The sequence below is a fragment of the Planococcus citri genome, chromosome 2 (genome assembly GCF_950023065.1).
Source record: "Planococcus citri chromosome 2, ihPlaCitr1.1, whole genome shotgun sequence".
Taxonomy (NCBI): Eukaryota; Metazoa; Arthropoda; class Insecta; order Hemiptera; family Pseudococcidae; genus Planococcus; species Planococcus citri.
This window is the reverse complement of record NC_088678.1, coordinates 38,022,331-38,049,636: the sequence shown is the minus strand read 5'-3', so window position 1 is coordinate 38,049,636 and position 27,306 is coordinate 38,022,331. Positions and strand designations below refer to the sequence as shown.

The 27,306-nt window shown below is 34.0% G+C and overlaps 4 protein-coding genes across 5 annotated transcripts in view; 1 reads left to right on the top strand and 3 right to left on the bottom strand.

Annotated features, from left to right (window-relative positions):
- The window catches only part of LOC135835687 (Kv channel-interacting protein 2), a 123,278-nt gene extending 117,488 nt beyond the window's left edge, over positions 1-5,790 (bottom strand). The window contains exons 1-3 of the mRNA XM_065350068.1: positions 5,667-5,790; positions 855-1,364; positions 215-578 (exon numbers count right to left, since the gene is read on the bottom strand). Of these exons, the coding sequence (XP_065206140.1) occupies positions 215-382 (168 nt within the window). The 5' untranslated portion in view covers positions 383-578; positions 855-1,364; positions 5,667-5,790. The remainder of the gene's footprint in view (positions 1-214; positions 579-854; positions 1,365-5,666) is intronic.
- On the bottom strand, positions 3,408-5,671 carry LOC135835686 (UDP-N-acetylglucosamine 1-carboxyvinyltransferase-like). The gene has a single exon (XM_065350067.1). The coding sequence runs from the start codon at positions 5,182-5,184 to the stop codon at positions 3,931-3,933; it is 1,254 nt and encodes a 417-aa protein (XP_065206139.1). The 5' UTR covers positions 5,185-5,671; the 3' UTR covers positions 3,408-3,930.
- Positions 5,791-6,089: 299 nt separating the features above from the next.
- On the top strand, positions 6,090-6,938 carry RpS29 (ribosomal protein S29). The gene is made up of 3 exons (XM_065350064.1): positions 6,090-6,273; positions 6,419-6,518; positions 6,838-6,938. The coding sequence occupies exons 1-3, from the start codon at positions 6,212-6,214 to the stop codon at positions 6,844-6,846; spliced, it is 171 nt and encodes a 56-aa protein (XP_065206136.1). The 5' UTR covers positions 6,090-6,211; the 3' UTR covers positions 6,847-6,938.
- On the bottom strand, positions 6,929-19,909 carry LOC135835681 (uncharacterized). Of its 2 annotated transcripts, none has more exons than XM_065350063.1 (5): positions 19,581-19,909; positions 7,740-7,868; positions 7,459-7,647; positions 7,196-7,380; positions 6,929-7,125 (listed from the first exon to the last, which is right to left on the bottom strand). In XM_065350063.1, exons 1-5 carry the CDS (start codon positions 19,711-19,713, stop codon positions 7,105-7,107), a joined length of 657 nt encoding a protein of 218 aa, XP_065206135.1. In that variant the 5' UTR covers positions 19,714-19,909; the 3' UTR covers positions 6,929-7,104. The 2 variants fall into 2 exon arrangements, with proteins under 2 accessions (XP_065206135.1, XP_065206134.1); XM_065350062.1 differs by having other exon boundaries at positions 6,929-7,128; positions 19,581-19,904.
- Positions 19,910-27,306: the final 7,397 nt, after the last annotated feature.

The following is a 27,306-nucleotide window of genomic DNA, read 5'->3' as shown; positions in this document are numbered from 1 at the left end:
ACAATGTAGCCGAAGAAAATGTAATTAAAAGGCGCCATTTGTTACGTCAAGAATCTGTGTGTGTGCCGTTTAGCTCGAAAGTCGTAGGTACATATTGCCCTGTCTTAACACGGTATAGCGAATAACGCGAATAAACTTGCAAGTTACATGAAAAGAGGGGGTTGGAGGGACTCGAAGGTAGGTACGCAGATGTAAATGAAATTTGCGAAATTACCTGCTTAAATCCTCGATACATGACGCGTATTTCTTGACGTGTGAATTTGGTTTGTTTGCAGAGATCATCTAAGCCTCCGACCGGTCGTAGGATAGATACTGGTTGTGCACCGTCGATCAAATCGTAGCCGAGTTCTTCGTCAACTGGACTATCTGGTAAGGAAGCCATTATTTCTACATGGAAATGCTACTGGAACGTTGATCCGAATTCCAAGCTTAAACCATGTCTCGTGCGAATTATTTCCTTCGAAAATAAACTATCATTCGAAAATAATCACTCGAGATGCTTCGCAATTCGAAGAACTGTTTCCGAAGCGAATATCCAACTATGGCTTTGGCTTCATTTTTCACCTACGGTCCTGTACCTACATACATGGGCACAGAAGAGAAAAAATAATCAAAATATTACAACGAGTAAAAAAATAATATCTATAAAATAAAATTACTAGGGTTTTTAGAAAACAATGTCGTTTAAGTAAACAGAATAATAAAATGGAAAACTTCCAAGACACCAGATAATATTTATTTTAAAATTATACCCGTCGAAATTTTCGAAACGTTAGCGAGCCCATGAAAAAAATACCTATGCTTTTGAAGTAAATCGAATTAAAAAACACGTTACACACGAGAATATTACGTACCTGTCCGTAAATTACGAAATCCCCAGCAAGACTTGTTCAAATGGAAAATCACCTGCTTCTATCACAATTTACGAAATACGACTACAGCACGTCTGGATTATTTTCAAATTCTTCGTATTCGTTATACACAAAATAAGAGCAATTTCGAACGCAAGCGCAGAATAAGGACTCGTGTAGCGTCGAATACTCTCTTCATCGTAACGTAGATACGATTTTTTCTGTCGTATAATTTCGCATGCATTCATCAGCTGCAACATTTCGTGGATAATGCACGTAACGCGGTAATATTTTTTTTTCTTTCTAGTTTTTCGAAATTGTAGCGAACCGCACGCGAATTTGCGAAGGTTATACGACGTTTCGAGACCTTTTTATCGTCGTTACCATCGCATTTATCGCGTGAAAAAATTTTAATTAAGGCGATTACGTCGCGTCGCGTCCGCTTTTCCAGTTTAACTTATAGTTGAATGAATATAGATGCCGTAATCGTGTCTGTATGCGGAGGAGAAATACCTGCAAAAAAAAAAACAAACAGAACAAAAATATTAATTTTATAATAACGAATCAGGAAGGGAAACACAGATCATGCATGTTGAACAAAATTATAATGGTAGGGCTACTGATTGAAAATAAATCCGATTCATGCGAAAGTTGAATTTAAAAAAAGTAAAAGTACGGATTCTTTGGGCATTTTTTTTAAAGAGTCATTTTACTCGAAGATTAGAGCCTTTTTTTGGATTTTTTTTTCAGTACCTGAAAAAATTTCGAAGAATATTTGGACTTCTTCACATTTTTAAACCTATGATTTTTTTTAAATCCGCCAAAAAATCGAAAAATGCGCTTGGACATTTTTCGATCATGCCAATGACTCTCCCTTTCAATTCAAGCACACATTTTGAAAATTCATTTCAGCCTGATCAAATGCATATTTTTTAGGTTTTTTTTTTGAGGGAGGATGAAACATTTGTCTTTTATGAATTTGTCAACGAACAAAGTACCTACCTACAAACTAAAGTTTTATTTTCGTTTCATTCCCGACCCCTCATAACAATGTTCCGGAGATTCCCTGTCTTGTTGGTTGTTAGGTACCTCTATGATGAATTTAGACAAAAAAGAGGAGTCCCGATAAGGCTACTTTTTGGGCCCCTCACAGTTATCGACTCGACTACTCTTAAAATGTTGTAATAAATGTCCCAAATACGAATCCGTGGTTAGTTAACCCAAAATGATCATTTTTTGGGCTCCAGGGGTTCCCAAAGTTGTGAATAAAAAAAGAATTTAAGGAACCACTGAGTATCATTTTCAAAAACTTTTTAAGCGTAAAATATCTGTTTGAACTCGATAAACGTTATGCGGGGTGATTTTCTTATTTTCGACCATTAGGGGCAAAAATGCGGGGGGGGGGGGTTCAATTTTTGGAAAATTTTGGAATCGCCATTTTGACCTCACCCTTCTGAACCCCGCTGAAAAGCTTTTTACAGTATATTAGTATCCGAAACACCTTCATCCTACCAAATTTTGAGCTCAATAAAATTTTCCGCTGGTACTCAAAAATCCAAATTTCCAATTTTTTGTAATTTGGGTTTTTTGGGAACCCCTGGATAGCTGGAAACCTGCGATTTGCGCCAAACGTAACGTTTTGAGGTATATATTCAATGATCTAGGTGAAAAAGTTAGATTAAGCTCCCTGTATATTCGTAATTTTGAACCCTTTTTTTAGAACCCTCCACTTTGGGCCCCCCTAGAAATGGCGTTTATGCATATTTTTTCGAAAAAATTGAAGAATTTACATTTGACACGCACTAGCAAGTGCTTGATAATTTTTCATTTGATTTTTCCTGTAACTTTCAAAATTGAGCTATTTTGGGTCAAATTCTGAGATTTATACTTCGTTGAAATCCTGAAAACGTGAATTTAACATCTTTTCGAAGAGTTAAATCTCAGAATTAACCCAAAATAGCTCAATTTTGAAAGTTACAGGAAAAATCAAATGAAAATGGTCAAAATCCATAGGTACGTATTTCATTAATGTTTTTAGAAGCCATGCACATAATTTTCAACTTTTTTTCTTTTTTTGATTTAAAAATAACAAATTGGGTACAAATACGAGTAGTTCATTAGTTTTTCATATCAACTCACTCAACTTGCTAACCGGTATCAGGTATGTACCCACTCTTGAAGCATTCGAAAACCTGCTGCAGGTTTTCAATTTTCTTCAGAAATTTCAAGGTGCTTTGGAAATCCTAGAAGGAGCGAAAATGAACTTTATCACAGCCAAAGGTATTGCAAATTGGCATTGAATTACTTATTACAAAATTCACCAAAAAAAAAATGGGAAAATTGAGTGAAACATTTGTGAAAATGCTTGAAAAGTTGTGAAAAAGACATGAAAGTCGCGTTATAAGGTTATAAATGAATATAAAGTTTATAAAATTAATTTCCAAAAAAATATCGAAAATTCCAGAGAAAATGTTTAATACAGAAAAATTACTGAAAATAGTACTTCGATATAAAAATTGATCAAACATTATTAATATCCAATAAAATCTTGCAAAAATTGCATGAAACATAGGACGAAGTCAAATTAGCATTTCAAAAACAGAACATTATCAAAAAATTAATGAAATTTCAAAAAAAAGGAAAAATTTGATAAAAATTGAATAAAACATTTTAAAATTGATAAAATATTCAGAGCTAGAACAAAATACATAATTAATCCACTATTGACCTTCATTACAACACTTTAAGTTTCTAATTCAATGTTGGTAAACTGGTAAATGCCAAAAACAGGAAGAAAAACTCAGAAAATGTAATCGTCGATAGTTTTATTGATAGGTAGGTACATTTTTCACCATAAAATTTCCACATTTCTGAACACAACCAGGGCAAAGACGTTGGGACTGAAATCAGATTCATATCAATTCATCAGCACTCACGATCAGCAGTCTTGTATATTGCTTAGGCCACTAAAATTGTCGCTTCGCCTTCGCACCACAAAAATACTTCACCAGCACTATTTTGACATCATAACGATTTGAAACGCATCATAAATATTCATGATACACCTCGGATGGTGTCCCTAGGAGCCAATACGTTCGATATTGGCACCCATTCCACGAAGTTTTTTTTCGATGTGATAATAACCACGATCAATATGATAGATTCGATCCACTTCTGTCACACCTTCGGCCACACATCCTGCCAAAACCAGACTGGCCGAGGCTCTCAAATCAGTTGCCATCACCGGCACACCAAACAGTCTCTGTACACCTCGACAAATAACACTATTCCTTTCGATTTGCGCCTTTGCACCCATCCGGCTCAATTCGGGGATATGCATGAAACGATTTTCAAATATGGTTTCGGTAACAATACCAACTCCTTCGGCAACTAGATTCAACAAACAAAATTGAGCCTGCATATCAGTCGGAAAGCCAGGATATGGAGCAGTACGCACAGATACCGCTTTTGGCCTTCGACCACGCATATCTAAGCTTATCCAGTCTTCGCCAGTTTCTATATGAGCCCCTGCTTCACGTAGCTTATGCAACACTGCATTCAAATTGTCTGGACAAGTGCCATGGCATACCACGCTTCCACGAGAGACTGCCGCAGCCACGAGGTAAGTGCCAGTCTCGATACGATCGGGTAAGATTCGGTAAACACCACCACCAAGACGTTCAACGCCTTCAATGGTAATCTTACAAGTACCGGCACCAGTGATTTTCGCTCCTAGAGTGTTGAGGAAATTGGCTGTATCTACGATTTCCGGCTCACGAGCTGCATTTTCAATTATTGTGGTACCGGTTGCCAAAGTGGCGGCGTTCATAATGTTCACCGTGGCTCCGAAACTCGGCTGATCAATGAAAATGTAAGCACCGCGCAGACGACCATTTACCGTAGCATTAACGTAGCCTTTTTCTAAATTGATGATAGCGCCCAATTTCTGTAATCCGCTGATATGCAAATCTACTGGACGTGAACCGATCTCGCAGCCACCAGGTAGTGAGACTACTCCTTGGCCAAAGCGCGCTAGCAGTGGTCCCAGCGCCCAAAATGATGCCCGCATGGTTTTCACCATTTCATAGGGTGCGTGATAGTTACTGATAACGCTGGCATCTACGAACACTGATCCATTACATTCCACCTTGACGCCCAAATGTTCCAATAAGTTTATCGCGGATTCCACATCGCTCAAATTGGGTACGTTTTGAATCTCGACTGGTTCTTTCGTCAGTAATGAAGCAAATAGAATCGGCAGTATGGCGTTTTTAGCACCTGATATTGTTACATTCCCTTTTAATTGAGTAGGACCGTGGATACGAAATTTCATTATAACTGCTTAATGTGTTTCAGGAAGGAACGCTTGTGAGACACGGTAGAATGGGATATCTTGTGAATCTTGGTCTGCTTGTCACCTGCACTTGAGAAGCGTTGGTTACTGTATTCGATAAGTGGTAAATTACACTCACATTATACATCTCCGCGCACCATTATTTTTGCTGGCATCGAAAAGAAAAATCGCTCTAGTGACTTCATTAGTATTAACGAGAAGCAGTGGAAAATATAATCCAGTAATCATAACTCAAAATCGTCAATATCTACACTACAGACCAAAACTTTCCCGGCGGAATTTTAGAAAATTCAAAACAAATACGGAAATGAATGACTGATGAAGGAAGCACACCTAACACACCATTAAAAGCACATTTTCATCTCTGATAGCTCGGCCTTCATATCTTATCTACTGATTATACAAAGTAATCATAATGCGTAAGAAATGTAATAATGTAATTAATGTAATAATGTACTCACTTGAATTCTGATAATGAGAGTAATATCCATTGAAAGTTGAAATTGATTACCAAAATAAATGAAATAATATATGAAATACAACAGGGATTGCGGTCGCATCACTCATCACATCTGTTTGAAACTGAAAATATTAATATATGAGTTCTGAACTTCTATCATTTCTCTTCTTTTTTCTTCATTTTCTTCAATCTGAATCTGATAAAAAGTTTTTCGAAAATTCAATCAAAATATTTTTTTATTTTTTTAAAAAAATAAAAATAATAAAAAAATGAAAAAAAACTGTGGAGCAAACTCGTTCTTATTTTGTTCAAACTTCGTTCACGGAATCGTTACCAAGGTCGCAAATCTGAACAATTCATTCAATGAACGATGCCAAATGCTGCCTGAATTTGCTTCGTCTTTACTTCAACAAAGTTGAAAGAAATATTTTTCTTAATTTCTTTTCAGCGAAACTGAATTTTGACGATTGTTCATGTTTTAATTAACGATTTAATTCGTTTAATCGTGTTAATTATTAATAAATTTATTATAAAAATATCATCGAGATGGGTTTCCAAAACATCTGGTATTCGCACCCGCGAAAATACGGTCAAGGATCAAGATCTTGGTGAGTTTGTGTTACGGTCATTTCAGCCACACGTTGAACTCATTCGATTCGATGTTGATATTCTCTGCAAATATGTCAACGTGTGGTATTTCATCTCATATTTCCGTATTATTTTATACTATTATATACTTACTTTATGTTACAGCCGAGCTTGTGCCAACAAACATGGTATTATCCGTAAATATGGATTAAATTTATGCCGTCAGTGTTTCAGAGAGTACGCATCTGATATCGGTTTTAAAAAGGTATTCTGTTTTTTTTCTAATGATTTGAATAGATATATTGAGTAGTTCGAAGAATTCACTATGTAATTAAATGCAGCTAAAGTATGGTTTTCATTGCGATATGTTTTTTTGATCGCAATTTGTCATCTATGAACCTGGAAAAAGCCGAAAAGGTACTCTCCGGCGTCAGTGCATTGAATTATGACGTATTGTTTCTCATTCTCTTTCCTTTAAAATTGTCTCATTTTTGAGAACATTCGACATCAGTTATCTATTATTTATTTACTGTTGAAGTTCATGCATAACTCTCTAATTTGATTTTTGTATTTTTTAATTTCAGTTGGACTAATGCAGTTTAGTGAACTGGTCGATTCAACATCTCTAATCCTAAGTATTTTTATTGTTTCGGTATGTGTTTAATAATTAAACAGTAACGATTTACTCTTGGTTTTTATTATTGTCATTTCGAACAATATTTTTAAAAAAGAACAACATAGACGTGAGATAAATTAACATGAAAAAATCAACAAATTTACATTTATACAAACAAAACTAATTACAAAAACTATACACAAATGTATTGAATTTTTTGAAAGTTATTTATTCGTCAACCGAACCAGCTTTCTCTCTGCTAGAAACAAATTATCATTAGTGAATCATTCATGTTGTTTTATTTTTCAGTACGTAATGCTTAGTACCTGAGCAAAATTCGATATCAACGTTAGAATTGATTTTTTCGGCGGCCTACACACTTTTTTATCTTTTTCCTGGCAGCATAAATTAGGAAAACAGTCAAAAGTTGACCGGCATGGTTTTGGGAATAGATCGTAACTCGGTGGTGGCGGAGGTGTACATTGCCAGTATGCCATAGCGGTTCGGAGAGCTGTAAAATGAAACGAAAATTAAAATGCAAATCATAATCTACAGAAATACTGCGTGAACACATCAGAAATATATTTACGGGATACGATCCGTGGCATTGGTAATTGATCCCATACGGGGATAGCGATACGACAAAATCCGGTCAATTCGTTATCGTCGAAGCAACATACACGAGGCCAGCATTCCTGATCCGATGTGCATTTTCGTACTGGGAATAATTCCGGTAGTGGATCTTGAGGACATTCTCTGGGTATGAAACCGAATAATGCTGAAAAATTAGATATTCGATAAGTAAGACGTGTCATCAATTCGTAAAGCAACGTAAACTTAATTATCCACTGATGGATTTTATTCACTTACGAGCATGCGGCGTTGTTGTCGTAACATTTCTCTCCTTAAATTTACAATCAGCATCTGAACAAGTTTCTGGAGTAGTTACGATATCATTTATGTCATCCGTATGAGTATCGATAATGTTCTCCGCCAAGTCTGAAACATAGGCAGAAGAAAATACCCGGTTAATTCGCCGCATAGATCCCAGCTACTTAATGCTATAAAACGCGACGGTACATAATTGTTTGATAATCATTGTAAAAAAATTTTAACGACATAACTCGCGTCGTCTTACGCTTCTTTATTTTGCCAAGAACAAAGTTGTTGATACTTTAATGGAGTGAAACGTTGCGAGAATGTTAATTAAAATGTGTACAAATTGTCTCAGCGGTGCAAAATGTATACGTTTAATTGATTTAAAATTATGCTAATGAAAGATTTTTTTTCCTAAATTTAACCATACAGTAATGTTGCAGTGTGTTGGAAGAAATTTCTTTGTGCATAATTAATTTCACTTTCTTCTTATATGATTATAATTAGCATGTATTGAACACGTAATTGCTGCATTCAAGCTTGAAAGTAAAACTGCACAATGATGTGGGAGAAGTAGAAGATCCGTTTCAATATGCCAGCATAGGTGTCATATTTTTACAAACAGTTAAATATTCCAACGATTTATATTTCCTTCTCTATTGATTATCTAACTGGAGCTTTCAACTTGTAAATGAATCGTTTCCGTCAATACGTTCTGTAATCGTTTTTTTACGATCATACAGTTCAACAGACTGAAAAACCGAAGTAAATACAATAATTAAGAGCATTTTCTCCTTTTAATAACGAATTTACTTCAGGTCTTGATATTTTAATATGTAAGTAAACATAGTACCTATTAATATACCTGTGGTTTAAAAAAAAATAAATAAATAATCCTCTTAGAAAGGATTATCACTGGATTTGTATTAGGTATCTACTACTAATTTTTTTATATCGCCATTTTCAGGATCAAGTTAAGTACTTGGTTGATATTTTGTACATTTACTAGAATATTTACCAAAAAAAAAAAACTTTCTTTTTTTACAGCATCAGTAACACCAAAGATGCATAATTAATTTTCCTTAAATTAATTTCGTTGCATTTACGAAAGTTGGTAGCCGTCTTCCAATGTCAAACGCATTTCAAAACCTGTATTCGATTTGCTAAAGAACTTCGTACATTGAAAAATATTATTCAAACGAGAATTCAATGTCAACTCTCAAATCCTTACGTACCATATACGTTAGAAGTTCGTCAAAAAAATCACCTAATACTGTATCACGAATGAGGAAACGATGCCATTAAAAATAAAGAGAAGGAAAAAAAGGGATAGAAATAATTTGAATTGTATCAAGCATTTTTGTTGGGTATTTTAGTCGTACGTGCAGAAAATATTAATGACGGTAATTTAATTAATTTGCATTTTTGTTTAGGGTTACGCAACTGCATACAAATTGTACAATATTATGTAAAATGGTCGAAAAGTGGTGCCGACCAATGGTTTTTTTTCTTCATATTCGCAATTCTTCCGATTGAATTAGGTATCAACGTGTAGTATTTTTTTCTCCTATGAAGTATTATGAAATATAATACAGCGTGACCTGTCTCCTTGCATGAGGCTATAATGCACTATAATCATACTCTAAGATGAATGCCTCCTTGTTACATATACATATTGTGTTGTGAAAATTAAATGTAAAGTAAAACAATAATGCAGCAGCATCTCAAAAAGTATCATATTCATATTTAAGGTAATTTTCCATCGATATGATGTATCATACAAGCTTTCATAATTTCAAAAAAAAAAAAAAAAATACAGATCTCACCAGTCAACGATACTTGCTATATAGACAATTGCAACTCGATGCGGGAACTAGTTGATGATTACTAACATAGCTATAAGCTCGTATACTCGATCCAGACTGGTAAATTCGTCATTTGACCTACAATTTCGTATAATAAGTTGGTCACGATTTAGAGAAAAAAAATATACATAAATAGAGGTGTGCATACGCATCGGACATCGTTTAGTTGGCGACATCATAACGTTTATCTGGGTGTATTCTGCGAGCTGTTTGCGCTTGGGTGGGTATGTCATAAACTAAATATCAATAGTGAAAGTGTTAGTTGCACCTTTTCTTTCAAAGTTGAACGCATTAGAGAAATGAAAATGATGCCGGTTATTGAAAATTAATATATGAAAGTAAAATATGACGATTTTTTGTTTTAAAATATTCCATCCCTTCGAGTTGTTTGAAAGACTATCCAAGTAAAGAGATACCTTACCTACCTACATGTTATAAAAAGCAGTTATAAAGTAAATCAATTTCAGAACCAAGTTTTTAGTAAACATCAGCTGTGTGAGATTAACTTGGCGAATATTAAATTCTAATTACTTTACGATCGATATAGAGATATAGGTAGAGATATACAGGTACACGTAGAAAAGTTGAAACTGGCGAATAATTTAGTTTTCAAACGCATCGAAATGATATCTCCGTTGCTAGCAGCGTTTGTTGGTATATTCTCATGGTAATGAAGAAGTGTCATGTATCAGTAGCCTATCACTTGTACTATCTGCGTGCCATAAAAATGCAGTTACTTACAACTTTATCGGCGCCATAAAGAACTGGTTCTTATATAATTTCAAACGGCAATCGTCATTCATATTGTTCGATTTTTTTTTCGATGTGTTTTTAAGTGCCTATCTACTCAACTTTTGAAAGCATTCGCGTTGCTTTTAGGTTTCGCTCTAGATTGAGGATTTTTGTGTTTTTAGGACAACTTGGAATTGCATCGCTTATCCAACCTACGACAAACTTTGGAAATTACAATCAAGTATTTCTGATCGCTGCATGAGCAGTACCTACTTATCTACGTATAGATCACACGTATAATTTGACGATTAATCGATTAATGTTCGAAGTTGATGCATTATCGAGTAGGCTATCGTAGTACAGGGTGCCCAGAAATATCGAGTACCCCTAACAAAATTTTCGTCTAAAATACTTTGGTTGGTCACAGTGAATGATAATAATGATAGCACATGATTGGTTGTTGGACTGGAGAGATAACATTCCACCAATCATAAGCATCTATTTCACGTTGCCAACCTATATCTTTAATGAAAAACTTTCTTAGGGGTACTCGATATTTCTGGGCACCCTGTATGTACGATAGGCAGTTGATAGGTCACAGTTGCGGAATAAAAAATCACCTGAGCCAGTTCATTTATACTTTTACCCTGCTTAGGTGTTAATTTTTTGACATGGATATGCTTTTTGCGCCGCGGAGGTCGATCCAAAATTTGCATTATGCTGATCTTTAAGACACTGTGTCATAAAAACGTCAGAATTAAAAAAAAAAAAAATCAGAAAATCCAAGTTTACAATTACGTTTGACTTTCTAGAACTTACAGGGGAACCGGGGGTGGGGGGTCAGAAGGGTCAGCCTCCGATTTGAATGGAACAGTGATTTTTGGAAAGAACATCGTCTGAAACGCCTATAATAATCAAAACGAATTTTTGAAACTTCAAAACAGACTATTTTCGACAAAATGCTTAAAACCGAGCCAATTCATTTATATTTTTATTAGGTGTTAATTTTTTGACATGGATATGCTTTTTGCGCCGGAGGTCGATCCAAAATTTGCATTATGCTGATCTTTAAGACATCTGTGTCATAAAAACATCAGAATTTAAAAAAAAAAAAAAAAACAGAAAATCTAAATGACAACTAATCCTGAAACAAAATAAATAGGTATTAACCAACCCGAACTTGAATTTTGAAGCCTTCAGTGCAATTTTTGATTTATCCAGATTTTTTAAAAATTTGCCCAGAAAGCGTGGAAATGAATTTAGGCAGGTGAAAATCGAATATGACTTTATTCATCTCGACCATTTCAAGACATTTTTCAAATTATTGATTATTCTTGTTTTCTCGGCATTTTTTAAAGGTATAATTTTGTTACTATTTTTTCACTTGCTTTTTTTACTGATTTTCTGGTGATTTTTCACACTAATTTTCTAGAGATTTCCAAGGCAATTTTCTAATGATTATCCTATCATTGTCTAAGAAAGCATGATACAAAAATATGCTTACGATTTCATCATTTTTATCATTGATTTTCTAGTGATTTAAATTTTTAAAAATTGCTCCCAATTTTCTAGCAATTTTTTGTACCAATTTTCCAGCTAGGTACTCGTCATCGATTTCTGAATGAATATTTCCAATATTCTGATATTTTTTTCACTGACTTTTTTTCTTGTGATTTTAAAATCAACTTCTTGCTCCCAATTTTCTAGCAATTTTTTGTACCGATTTTCCAGTCATTCATCATCGATTTCCAAATGAATTTTTCCAATTTTCTGGCATTTTTTTTTACTGACTTTTTTTCTTGTGATTTTATAATCAACTTCCCTGCAGTGATTCTTTTCTGATCTTTTCACTTCATTTTCGCCAAGGGCTGGTGATATAACATACTTATTCGTGATTCAAAATTGTTTTTTTTTTTTTTAGAAAAGACTTTCTTTAACTTTCATTTCCTAAACTTAAGTTCCAGGCAAAAAAAGTTGTCATAATGAAATTTGATCACATTTTGACGAAATGTTCGTTTAACTTTTTCAACTTGGTTCTTTGAATACTCTATTTTCATTTTTCTTCAGCAAGGAAACCCAATTTCATTAGCTTCTTTTCAACAAACTAATTTTCAAAATATAATTACGACATTCCAAGAAGCGCGAAATCCTCCAATTTTGGTCATTTTTTTGGTCACTTTTTCATAAAGTTTTCCACACTATTTCTCTAAAAATTTAACTTCTCAAACGAACTTCCTGCATAGATATTGATGTGATTCTTTTGTCGACAACTCAACAGCATTTCTTAATAATAGAAAAATTGGTATCAAACTTGTGTACCTAAACTCAACTTTCAGTAACTAGGTATATTATCCTCAAAAATTACGTAAGAGCTAATCCAAATACGTCTGTATGAGGTACCTATTTGTTTTAATACAAATACGCTAATTTTCGCTGTCATTTTGTTGAAACTGCATTTGAACACGAGTTCATTGAAGATTTTGTTTTGTAATTTTTGCAAACACAATATTACAAATTGCTCGACACGAATTTCAAACAAACGAGTTGGTAAAATATTGACAACCATTCATCACATCACAATTCCACTACACGTATGGACAAAAATCAGTTTCGACACTTATGTCTTTTTTTCAAAGATTTAAAATCCAATATGTACCTATCTATGCACAAAGTAGACCATAGACCTGTTGGGTTTTCGTTACACACTTATGTACACTGAAGAGCAAAGTAATATTTAGAATTAAAATGATGAGTTGATGCCTACTTGTCGAGATATGCCTATCTATTTATCCAATTTTTATTGCACCTAAAAGGTGTTTTATTGCAGCCAGGTATGCGTACAAAAATGAAAGTTCATAAACGCTCCAAGTTGAGAGTAATTCGGTGAACTGAACGTAATATTTAGTACTGTATTTCGGCGTAATAAAAAATCACGCAAATTCTTTCTAATTAATGATGCTCGTTAATTAGGTATACCAACACCGTTCATAAATATCTCTAATGTTGATCTTTAAAAACAAAAAAGCAGATCTGAAGATTTATCATATCATCGGCGTGTCTATGGGTTCGCGTTGTCAGTACGTACAAAGACACATGAGACAAAAGATGAATTTTTCATTGATAAGAATCAGCTGACTACTGCATGAGATGGCTTAGGCTAAGCACAGAAAAAGAAATCTTTAAGTTGCGATTTTAACACATCTTGAAGTACCTATACCTGTAACTGGAGGTGTAAAATGATTTGCATAACAGATAATTAAATATTTTAACACTTTAAAAACCAAAAAATATTATAAAAATGATGCGGTTCGTGTAGGTGGGTAGGTACTCAAACGATGATTTCAATATACCTGCCTGAGCCAAGTTCAAACTGCGAGTTTTAAAACAATAATTAAAGGATGACATTAAGAAATATCCATTCTCTACACATACGCATACTCCGAATGTACGTATAGGTATATTTTTTTAAACATAATAATTACTATACGAGTCTTGGTAACCCGAAGGCGTGTTATTGTGATAATCAACTGGCGTATGTGTACTTTTAATAACTTCGCAACAACGTAATGAGATACCTGATTCTTGACATCACTGGAGCTGGAGTTACTCGTCGATATGTATTTACAAGCATTTTAACGTTTTAGTGGCGACTAATTTCATTACAAACTTGTTTCTCTCATGATTGGAAAACCAGCTACCTACCTGCGCTAAATTTAAATAGGCAACGCTACAGACTAATTTCGAGCGACGCGAAAATACATAGGTACCTGAAATATACCTACCTACGTTTTAATTTACAGAATTATAATAATAATACCTAATAATAATAGGTAATCGACGATAAAAGCGTCCATACGAGACCACCGTGCACGCAGTTCATTTGTTAAAAGTGTAGATAGGTAATTGAAAAATATATTGTGGCATTTTACGAATATAATGACAACATTTAAATGCGAGTAAATCGAATTGCGCGCGACTCTCATTTCTCGTTTTATTAATTTTTTTTCTCATTTCCCTAGACTAACTTAATAATGGATGTAAATTTTTAACGAGATGTGCCTCGGTTACGTTTTTATTGAGCAAGATGAACTATTGCCATTTTTTCGTTTGTTTGCAGTGTTTTTTATGATAACACCTTGCGCATATGCCTGTAATGGATAGACCTGCCTATGTTTTAAGGAGGAGATGATTGCTATACCTTTACCTATACATATGTTAAATTAAGCAATCACTATCGAATGGATTATGATGTTTTTAGTCTGATGTATCATTTGTGCAATTTAATGGTTTTATTTTTTTCATCGTTTGTTGGGATTGCTAATGAATGTAATGGGTTTCTTTTTGGAACACAGCTCTCTATATTCATGCAATTTTGATACCTTACAACGAAAGAAAGTAGCAGTAATGATGATCATTTTAGTATTAGTTCATTGGTTTGGTAGGTATTTATATATGTAGAAGCAGATGCGGAATGTAGATAAGAAGATCAACCAGTAAGATTATAACAACTTTTATAGGTAGCTCACAATTTGATAAAAAAAAATTGTTGCTATTGCAGACACCTATACTTGATCTTGATTCATGTGAAGTGAAAAGGTTCAAAAATTAAAAATTGCTACACTAAAATTCAGCCTCGAAATTTCGTTAGAGTTACAATGGATCTTACAAATTAAGATACCTATGTAGGTTGTCACATTGTCTTTCCTGATTGAGCTAAAATTTGGTCATTGAAAGATAGTCGTCATCCACACCTCAGAATCGACATTTTTGAACTGCTTGACGTCAATTTTTCGATTTTTGAAAAATTTTTGAACGTGGCGGAAATTATATGTATTTTGGTGTTTTAATTTTTTACAAAAGGAACTATAGTAAAACTTGTAAAGAAAATCTTAAAATCTTAGTTTTTGTGCAGTAAAGTAGACCTCCCTTCCCTCGTCCCCCCCCCCTCCTTAATAACTACGACCTTTTTTGAGCTTATCTGAAACCTTTATCAGAATCTGATTTTTTTCCTACTTATTAAAGTAGGTAGCTTCAGAAAGTGCTCGTATAGTGAATTTTGGTTATTATTCCATCCTAACATAGTACTCAAGTTTGACTGTACTTTTTTTTCACAAGTTGAAACTAGAGAAAAGGTTATTTTTGACGGAAGCTTCAAAAATTTTCACAATTTATTCGAGGGTAAATTTCAAATCAGAAATCGATTCTCAGATTCTTATCTGCCAATATGGTACAAGCTTTTTCTGAACCAGATTTTCTTTGGAATAAATAAAAAACCGGACTATTGACTTGATACCTTTTTTTTTTCAATTTTCGTTTACTAAAATTCATAGGCGTATTTAGGGGCGGAGGGGGTGTGATTTGAGGTATAATCCCCCCCGGGCCAAAAAATCCTTAGGTTAATATAATTTCCTACGATTTCTTGCATTGAATCACACGAAAAAAATAATGTTGTTTTATATTTCTATGGAGATAATTCTTGACAAACTTCAAAATTCATTGAAAATCAAATTACATATCTTCCTAGTTGCATAATCTATATGTACCTACTAATTATTTTTGTTTCTTGAATTATGAATTTTCAATGCTTTTGTTTGCTTTCCTTTTTTGAAATTGAAATTTCTGGAAGCTTATTTTTCGTTATACATATAATACGGGAGAAAAAGTGCTCCTTTTGCTCCAGCTTACTGATCAGTGATCATTATTGGAATTGAATAAGTATACTGGGATTTTTCTCCCTCATAAGTCATAACGAAAAATATGTTATCCAACTCAGGAGTAAAAATGATTTTCGACAATTTTGAATTATTTTCCTCGCGTACGTCGCTTAGGCAATAAACCTCGAAAATCGTCAACAATCATTTTTGCTCCCTAGGTAGTTGAATAAACTACTAATTCAAGTCTGAGGACGTGAGGATAGTGTCAAGTTGAATCCAGAAAAATCAATTTTACAATCAGAAATGTAGCATTTTTTACTCTTTGGATTGACAAATTTCCAAAATTTTGCCCTCGCTTCGCTCGTACTTATTTGAATTTCATTATAAATATAAAACAATTTACTGGATAAATTTCAAAACCCTCACTCAAATCAACACGTTTTTCAAGCTGAAATTCAGCATGAAAATGTCTGAAATGTGCCTACTATTGAAATTTTAATACATATGAGCCAGTTGGGAATTTTGTGGTTTTTGTCCCCTACTTATGAGTCATTCATAATCCCCCCCCCTCTGGAGGAAATCCTGAATACGGGCTTGCTAAAATTCGATACTTGGACTTGGTTCGGCATTGGATTTGAGAAGTTCGAATGAGAAAAAATGTTCATGTTTTTGTTTTTTCATTTTGTTTCGTTATGTTCAATTCTGTTTGTAGAATTTTTATTTTTCATTTGGAGGTTGTTAGGATGACTTTTTTTTTGGTTTTCATTTTGAAGTCTTTCAATTTTCAATGTTTTGTTAATGAACTTGGCCTAAAGACTAAAATTCGTGTATATGTAGGTGCCTATAATAGCCAAAAAGCTAAAATGGAAATTAATCGAAAGAGAATCAAAAATTACGTATGTACATATAAGAAGAACACAGAAATTCGCTTTCTGTAGCAGATTGGAGGGGATAAATTTGTTGTTTTTTTTCTAGTGATATGCTTCTTATATGTACATTGAAAAACAGTGATTCCGTACTTCCCCTTCCCTCATTGGCCGAAGAGACTGATTAGGGATGCAGATTTGAAGGATGCTGTGCGCCTTTTAGGAAATCCAATTTTTCAACTCCTCCTCGTCTCTTCCCACCTGCAGAATAAAAGTGAATTTTTACGCCTTTTTTGAGATTTTTTATTTTGTGTCATCATCTTGAGCCTCCCATAAATGAACGGTCTACGACCTCAGAGGCAGAAAATAGAGATTTACATCTAAGATATTTTACTTTTATGCTTTAAGCATTAAGCAGTCCCATTTTTTAAAAATTCATAATTAAAATTTAGGTATCAAAAAAAATTAATTCAAAAGAAAAATGGGAAAACACCATAAAACCAAAATACATTAACCGAAACAAATACATAGGTTATTGATCACGATTCGATCAGTTTAAAAACAAGATGATCAGGTTTGGAAGACACTGACCTATCGATGAACTCAAAAAAAACTACCAAAATCTTGAGAAACTGGAGCAAGTTTTTTGAAAACAGTCAAGTTACTTACAACTGATGATTTACGAAATATCTTCATACACAAGTAAGTAACAATTCTTAACTTGAATGTGACAAAACTTTTTTGTTCACTCGATGGAATTTCATGAGAAGTAAATTAATTTTGAAAATCACTTGGGTATATTGCTAGAAAAAAATCTGCATTCAGCGAGAAAATAACTGAAAGCATGAATGAGGGAAGATATTTCACACACGAACAAATTTCTAAAGCAGTTAGCAAAATTTTAGCTCCTCTTTCATCATTATCTACCGGTAACTTTGAAACTGGTGACGATTGTATTCAGTTTGTAGGATCTGAAATTCGAAAAATTCGTTTAAACTTCTAAAATATTATTAAAGTTGTCTAAATTAATAAAATTTGAATTTTTGAAAATTTCAAATTTTTTGGATTTTACGGAAGTAGGCAATTCTACCTAGAATCGTTTTAAGAATGCGAAATAGGTTTTTGAAAATGTATAAATGGAAGTAACTTTAGTACCTACCTAGCTTTTTTATTTCAAGATTTTTCAGAAGCATACAAACTCTTCTGGATGATTTTGAAAGTTTTTCAAGGGGAGGATGAGGGCAAGTAAAGCAAAACACTGCGAGAATTCAAAAAAGGTGGGAGAAGCTTTTGGCATAAGTACCACTTTTCTCACTCTCGATGTTGATACTCGATCATTTTTCAGCCCTTTCCCTTGTTTTCTCAATTTCTCTCGTTCTGAATGAAGAATGAAAAAATTTCAAAATTCGAGAAATTTTTCTAAAAAATGTATACTTAATTCAAAACAAGTTTGGAATTTTTTCCGTCAAGTTTTTACTCAGTCATTAAAAAGTCAAAATATTTTTGATCTAAGCACAAGAACTCGTAATTTTGGAATTTGAATGAATCTTGGATCTCGAATTTGAAAATTCAGATGGTCTTGAGCTTTTTGATTCCAGATTGAAAATTTATAATGGGACTCCTCGCTCGGCTCAGCTCAAAAATCATATGCCCAGTTTAAAATATGGCAACCAAGTAAAATTTTATAGCCAATTATGGATTTCGATCCAACAGTACCTAATCAAGTCCTCTCCAACCTTAATCAATATCTGCTGCATTTTATACACTACGAACCCAAATTGCACATGCAATTTAATTAGCCTGTCAGTTATCGCCCTTTTTGCAAACGCACTCATTCATCTTCAACAACACTCTTGGTAAGACAAACCCATTAAAATATTTGTACACGAGAGGGAAAAAAATGTTTCCTCAAAAGAATTTAAATTATACTGATATAGTAGAATCAAGTGAAAAGGCCTCAGCGTGCCGAGTTGTTTTTAATTTGCAGATGTACAAAGAAGTCTTTTGACACGTTTGCGGCGTTTAACATAGTTGAATTGTGTCTCACAATGGAGGGCACTTGCGGAGATGTTGAAAAGATGAGAACCCTATGAAGATAAGTAGCAATTTGTATTCACTCCGACAACACATAATTTCAGGTTTGAGTGGCCTCGTCGTCATCATCGTGTCATGTCGTTGTTTTTTTTCATAGCTTTATTATATCGTTGAAAAGCTTCGCAGTCGCAAATACACATTATACGAATATGGTTTGTGAATTGGAAATTTTTTTTCATTTTCGGTGATCGAGTTTTGTAGGTATTAAGAAACAGGTTAGTGGGACGATTAGAGCACGTGCTATTGTCACCATTTCCAATTAATAGGCGATAATTAAACTAGTTAATGTTGCGATGGTTGACGAATGCGACACCGCTGTGTGCGGATTCGATTCGATTACTCGGTGTGAATTTATTATAAGGAATAGAAAAGTAATACGGAACGATGGGAAGTTAAGGTGTTCCTGTAATTTGGTTATATTCGCTAGGAGGTGTGAGGAGGAGAAGGAGGAGGAGGACTGTGTCATTCGTGTTTAATGGAGCAGAGTTAAACACGATTTAATTTAATTCCAGTAAAGTGTCGATAGTCTATTGTTTTTTTTTCTTTTTTAAAAAGAAATAGAAGAACTGAATTTTACAAAAATTTGTGCCAATTTGTATACGTTCAACAGGTTGCAATTCTTACCTAAACTGTTGCCAAAATCCGTCTCGTTGGATATCGGTAGTTTATAAGCGTTGGTAACTCGTACATGAGCTAAATTCACCACTATGTACCATATCGATATTAATTTCACAAATAAACACATCAAATAGGCCATCACCCATCACAATCGCACGAGAAAAAATTCACAATTGGATTAAAAAAACACTATAAGGAACTACAAGATCGAACCTCGAACGCGAGTAAAACAAACGCTGGATCAATGATCGATCGAGAGATGTTTTTTCATCGAACGCTTTGGCGATTCTGTGCGCGGTGGTAAAAACGTGAGGCCGCTGTCAAGCATCAGATTGTCAAGGTGAACACCCAGGTAACTTTCCCTGGACCAGGTTCATAGCCCCTCGTGCATGGTATATTGCATACACGAAGTTCATTCGATCGCATCGCAATGCTGTTTTGTGTTTTGATGTTTTGATGATACCAGCCTGCGCGAGATTTCATTCGGTAATTATGACGATGAGCGGCGCCGGCGTCACTTTTTTTCACGCATGCAGCGACGATGCAACTTACACATGCCATTGCAGCGGAAATTATCGGCGTGTGTAGTGGAACCATTTAGATAAATTTTCAATACCCCACGTGAAAAGGGCATCGACTCGCGAGTCGTAAAAAATGCATTATTTTTATCCATTTCATTTCTTAAATCACGAAAATGGGAAGATGACTTCTACTGGGTATCGTAGGTAGTGAAATGAGATTTTTATTCAAATTATCAACCAAAAAAAAACACCAACTGTTTTGAAATCAAGCTTAAAGACGTGTGTTGCGATCATATAGATAACAATGGGATTTTTTAACGAATTTTCAAATTAACCTTGAAATCGAGCTCGGTCAACTTTTACTTTCGATTGTCGATCGCATACGTACCTATATACTTAAGTATACACTTACAAGTAATGGATAGGTAATTTATATCCCTAAAACGGTCGAACTCAGGTCAAAGACCCTTGTTCATAGTTTTGTAAATCCGAATCGTAAATTACGGTTTTCGTAATTATGTATAGGTAGAATCAACCATTTGAAGAAAAAAAATCAAATTGGCATCTTTATGCATTTTAAAAAATTTTTTCATTCATTTCTGGTTAATAAATTAAACAGCTAAAAAACAAGAGGAGAAAGATTTATAAAATGAATGCAGCTTGGAAAAAAAGTTTCGTTCGAGTTGAATTTTTTCATAAAAATTTTAATGTAATGAATTCTCATCCATCATCTCAGTTAGAAAAAAAAAAAAATCTTATAAAATACAACATAAAAGTAAGTAGATGTAAAATTACTTTCAACTTTTAAGATGTTTACTTTACCGAAGTTTTCTTGTACCTATTCAAAGAACGATTGCAAGGTAAGGGTATAAAATTAAGAAAAAAAACAATACAATTTTTGTAAACTGATTAAGGTAATGGTAGCATTAAAACTTTTCCAGATTTACACGCTGCAAAATTCCCATATCCGTCATTGAATGACAAAAATTTTCTATTTTATATTATTTTTTATAAACTCGAGGGAAGCATTAGGACAGGGTTGGGTTTTCAAAGTTATTGCTTAAAATGATGAGTAGGTAGCTATATGATTTTGGGGTTGATTACCCATCTCATCTCAACAACTGAGCAACTAGAATACATATGTATGTACCTACACCTACCTACATGTTGCAAAGTACAGGATGCCCAGAAATATCGTGAACTCCAAAGAAAGTTTTTTATTAAAAGTATAGGTTGGCAACGTGAAGTAGATGCATATGATTGGTGGAATGTTATCACCTCACAACCAATCATGTACTATCATTATTATCATTCAGTGTGATCAACTGAAACATTTAGCAGAAAACTTTTTTAGGGGTTCACAATATTTCTGGGCACCCTGTATAAGTAAATAGGTACCTACCTACATGTTTTTTTTGTTTTTTTTTTTTTAAATGATTTGCTTTTCGAATTTAACAGTTTTCTTACCAAGGTGGGTATCTTTTTAGTATATTTTTTTTGCTCGTTAGTCATCAGATAGGTACATAATTGTTTCTTGTTTTGATTTTTTTTCTTGAATTTTGTGATCTTTTGAATTTTTTGCACAATATTTCATGTTTTTTTCCAAAGTGTCATTTTTGTGAGTCGGCGATTTTTTTATTTTATTAGGAACCTAACTGCAGGTAGGCATACTTGAGTATTTAATCTAGGTACTGCAAAAATTATTTAAAATACATTATACTTCTCAAGAAAATCGCCATTAATAATAAATTGTGATGAAACACTCATCAGGTAATTAGACGAGCCTACAGACGTACGAGTATAAGTATGCAGTTAGAATGAAGTACGGAAGATAAGTAGCTAATTACTTGGCCTTTAACAAGATAAAATTGACCTTCATCAAAAACATATTTTCGTATTTTAAGATGGGGTTTTTGAGCCAGGGCGAATGAAATACCACCCATCAAAGCAAGGAAAATCTCAAATGAATTGATGAAATTATTGGGAAAATTATTTGCACGGAGGCCAGCAGTTGACAGAAAGATAGTTGAACCGAGCCAAAGAAAAATCAAAAGATTATCCAAAAATAGATACCTGCATCGATAGACAAAATTGCAAGTATAGTGAAGTTCATTGTTCATTTTTTTGCTAAATTGAAAATTCAAAGATCAATTTTCCATGAAAAATCAAAATTCAACAAAATTGAGTCAGGAACCCAAAATTTGGTCATAGGTTATTGTTTTTGACATTTTTATAAGTAGGTATTAAGTAGCCAAGTATAGGTACATATATTCAAGCCTGTTTAATCAATATGCAATGTTTAAGTCTAAAGATACGTCTCAACTTTTAAGAACTTGGAAAAAATCACGATGAATTCTTGTCATTATGTCAGGCTTTTAAAAACCGAAAAAATTACCAAATTCTGACATTTATATGTATATTTTATCTGACTTTTACAAACTTGAAAAAATGGCGATTAAATTCTTGGCGTCATGTCAGAGTTTTGAAAAACTTGAAAAAATATTGTATAATTTCCAATATTTGAATCGATAAGAGCTAAAAGGGGTCAAGCGCCAAAATTCAATTTTTCAGGAGTAGCGAAAAACTAATTTATTCGAAAACTAAAAAATTGTCAGAAACGTTACTTGGGCCACTGGTAGAGGTTCGTCTTAGATAATTTCTATGATTGGTCTAATTGAAAAATATTCACGTGTTCAGGATTAATGGCTCATCAAAGTTGATGGACTTAACCCCCTTTTACTCTAAACGTTTCAAAATATAGGTGATTATGGCTGATGATGGAAAATGACTTGATTCGCGCTTCGTGAAGGTATAGGTCATTTGAGCCTCATATCCACTTGGAACCTTTTGGAAATACTGGGATGCACGGCATTCATAAGCGGATGAAAAAAAAGGATGCATTTTGGGGGGGGGGAATGCACATTTTGGAAATGAAAAATTGTTTCAAGGATAAAAAAAATCAACATTTTTTAATCTTTGGGTTAATTTTTTTTTTTAAATTAAAAACATTTTTGTCAAAAGTACCACTTTAATCAAAAAATGGGTGCCAAATTTGGAATCTGCGACATTCGAACACCTAACATGATATGTCTCACGTCAAAATTGGCATGTTCGGACTTAACACCTTTTAGCTCCTAACAGAGAAAACGTTGCGAAGCACATGTGTTCCCAGTACTGGACTTAAATTCTGATCAATGTAAGCAGATCCGCAATATTTCATTGCATCATTTTCTGAAGAAAACCGAAAATCAACTAAATGGCACTTGAGTAATCCTTTTTAGCTCTTATCGATTCATTTAAGTATAGGTAGCATACTCGTATTAAAGTTGACTTTTAAAAACATAAAAACAAAAAATCATTAAATTTCTAAAATTATGTCAAACATTCAAAAATTACTTTCTGATATTTTTTCAGACTTTCAAGTGTTTTTATTTGAAATTGAGTCAATTTAAGTAAAAACATATCTATGATTTGAAGTTTCCTTGCAGAGCAAGACTTTACCCCCATTTCGATTTAAGTGAATGGGCAATTTAAAAATTTGTTGGGGGCTCTGAAGAGGTTCAAAGTGATTGCGTTGGTTTTTGGAAAGTCAAAAATAGAGTATATAAACCCGATTTATTCAGCTTGCTATCTCAATTTCATAACAGATTTTTCTACTGAGGAATGAGCCAAATTTGAATTTCTCATAAATTTGCCAAAAATTTGAAATTGAAATCTCTAATCTATTTCAAAACTGAATTTTTGGAATTTTATCCAGTTTAAAAAATTGATTTTTGAGATAAACTAAGAGTTCTGTGATAAAAAAAAATAGGTATAGGTAAGCAAAATTTCACCTAGGTAGGTACATATATACCTACCCTACCATTTATACAACGAAAACTGATCACCTACCTACCTAGTTTTTCTGTAGGGGACGTTGTTTTTGAAATTATTTCAAGCATAAATTGGAAAGCTCGATTTTATTGTACAGTTTTAGTCAAAACTTTTCATTTATGATCTACTCATTTGAAAGCTGTTCCTCATGAAATTTGTAAGCAAGGGGATAAGTCTACCTTTCCCTCTTCACTTTCTTTCCACGCCATGTCGTTATGCTAGAAACAGACTTGTATTAAGATTTTCCTTATTATTCTGTAAGTCTACTCTTTTACTTTTTTTTGCATTTTCGCATTTTTGTATCTTAATTATTGTAAATTTTTGGTCCCAATTTCACAAAATTTTCTCTGACCGTGTGGTCATAAATTCAGCAGTTTTTGATCCAGTTCTGTGATTTTTTTCTCATCAAATCTAACCAAGAATCCATCATTCTTCCCCTTTCACAAATCTCTCAAACTTTATCAATAACAATGACCTCTCAAACGCATCATAAATAATGATATCACCGTAGAAACGTCGAATTTCACCTTCTAAATGGATATACCCCAGACCAGACGTCGTATAGTACCTAGACCTACGTATTGTAAATTCTCGATTCATACCTCTGGACACTTTCTACAAAAATTCTCCAAGCTATTAGGTATAAACTCTTATTTGATTATCGTATTGCAAACATCACCTAGGTACGAGTAAGGTAAGGTAAATTTCCATTGAAAAAACCCGCACATCACGTGAAAGGCTACCAATGCTGTTTTGTTTGGCCTAATGAATAAATTCTAAATCGTGAAATTTTTCTACAAACCAGAGAACTGAGACGCGACCTTAATGCAACGCATTTGTATAAAGCCAGGTACGATACCGAAAAACTCGTCTCGAATGTGACCATTTCAAATAACTTATGGGTATTATAGTAGGTACCTACTTATAAGAATGCATCGTGTGAAAAAACGAAAAATAAAAACACAGACAATGGCTTCTGGTTTCGTGTGTATATGATTTATAACTGGTCACATCAATTGTTGCCTTGACATTTATTTAGTAATATTGTCTTATTTACTAGGTAATTATTATGCCAGTTGTTTGCATGTGGTCGACCGACGACGTAAAGAAGCTCGTGGGTTTTTATCATAATAATCGTAAGGTTAATGTGGCCATTTTAAGAATAAGAAAGAAAATATTGTAAAACAAAACAATTAATGAGAGATGTCTGCGATTGCGAGAAAAATGAGAAACGACGAAAACTATATGTAAGGTAGGTACTTATACCTCCGCGAGCCTCAAAGCTACACTATAAATATGTGTTTGTTAATATGTAAGACAATAGGTAATTAATTACTTGTACGTTTTCAATGATTCGACGAGTTATTTGTCAAAAACGATGATATTGGAAGAAAACGTAGATGACGGATCGACATACCGGTACCGTTCAGAGAGCCTATTTCCTTTAAATCATCGCACAATTGCAAAGAGGAAGTTATCTCAGTACCTTGAGAGATACGTCAAGATACAGGAACTCTGGAACCGACTCGACTCGGATGTATCAGAATTCTCGCAAACGTACGTCATTGTTCGAAATACTTATCCGAGGTGTTGGAGGAGATGCGGTCATAAACGGATATCGAATGGAACCACATCTGACTGACTAATCGAGATGAGGCAAAATGAAACGGAATCGGAGTAGAAAGAAATGCGTCCGATGATGCGTAATATTTTAACATAATTTCTGATCATTACAGGTCAACCATGTATTTGGTAGGCGTGGCTGGATGTGTAGGTATTGTTTCAAACACCATACGAGTATACCTATTTGAATTTTATTTTGTAGCATCAGCGACAGCAACAACGACGATACGTACCTCTACCTATTACATAAGATGACTTTTTTTTTGACGAACGAAGTTGGCAAAACATAAAGATTGAAAAGATACACGTCGTCGACGAGAGATGAAATACCGGAAGACGTTTCAAAAATCTTAATTTGAGTTGCGAGGTTAGCATTGTACAGCGCGTACTGCCTGCGTACAAATCACAGAAGAAGACTGGTTTCGGCAGGTCTCACGTGTAGACAATTTCCAATCAAGCTGACTCACCGCCATGTGGCGCGATTAGTACGCGTAATCGCAGATCGAGACAGCGCGCGAATTCATATTTACTAATTAAACAAAGGTTAAAGCGACGATGTTTACCTATGTTGGAAGGCGATACCGGAAATTCCTGTTTTCGGTGAAATTACCGCTGTGAGAAGAATATTTATGCCGACTTAGCGGTACAAACGATGCATTTTACAATGTACTAGTAGTACGAGTAGGTACGTAGACGTAGACGAAGATGTACGTACAGTTGGTTCTTGCCTACTTTGCACACTGCTGCGTGTACCTTTGGCTATCAAGTCACTAACTCGCGATTATTGTTACCTAAACAGTAACGGTATTCCCAGTAGACATCTTCGTAATAAATTATCAATCGATGCAGCTTCCTCAAGTGTACCGATTAACGGTACCATTGGCCGCACAAGGTTGGTAAAAATGAAAAAAAAAAAGTCTATCAATTATCTTCTTACTACATAGCTCTCATTCCAATTGTAACTTAATTGAAGAAATAGTCAGATTTTTTTGATATGAAAATGCAAAATGCAAAATATTTTACATCAGGAAGGTAGGTATATCTCTTTACAGAAGATAATTTTATTAATCGGGCAAAGAAATATTAAAACACGGTCCAAAAATAGACCACCAAACCTAATTTTAAGAGATGGATTTGATTTTTCAATTTTTGGTGTATTTTTTTTTTTAATCCAAAGGAGGAGTTGCGATAAGGCCATTTTTTGGGCCCGGACAGTTTTCGACTGAACCACTCTTGAAATGTTGTAGTAAATGCCCCAAATACGAATCCGTGGTTAGTTAACCCAAAATGACCATTTTTTGGGCTCCAGGGGTTCCCAAAGTTGTGAATAAAACAAGAATTTTAGGAACCACTGAGTATTTTCAAAAACTTTTTTAGGGTAAAACATCTGTTTTAACCCGATAAACGTTATGCAAGATGATTTTCAAAAATTGGGAGGGTTTTGATTTTTTGAAAATTTTGAAACCACAATTTCGAACCTACCCCTTTGAACCCCGCTAAAAAGCGTTTCACATTTTATTAGCATCTGAAAGACACCCATCCTACCAAATTTTGAGCTCAATAAAATTTTCCGCTGGTACTCAAAAATTCAATTTTCAAATTTTTCGTAATTTCGATATTTTGGGAGCCCCTGGAGAACTAGGAACCTACGATTTGCGCCAAACGTAACGTCTTGAGGTATATATTCAATTATCTAGATGAAAAAGTTGAATTTA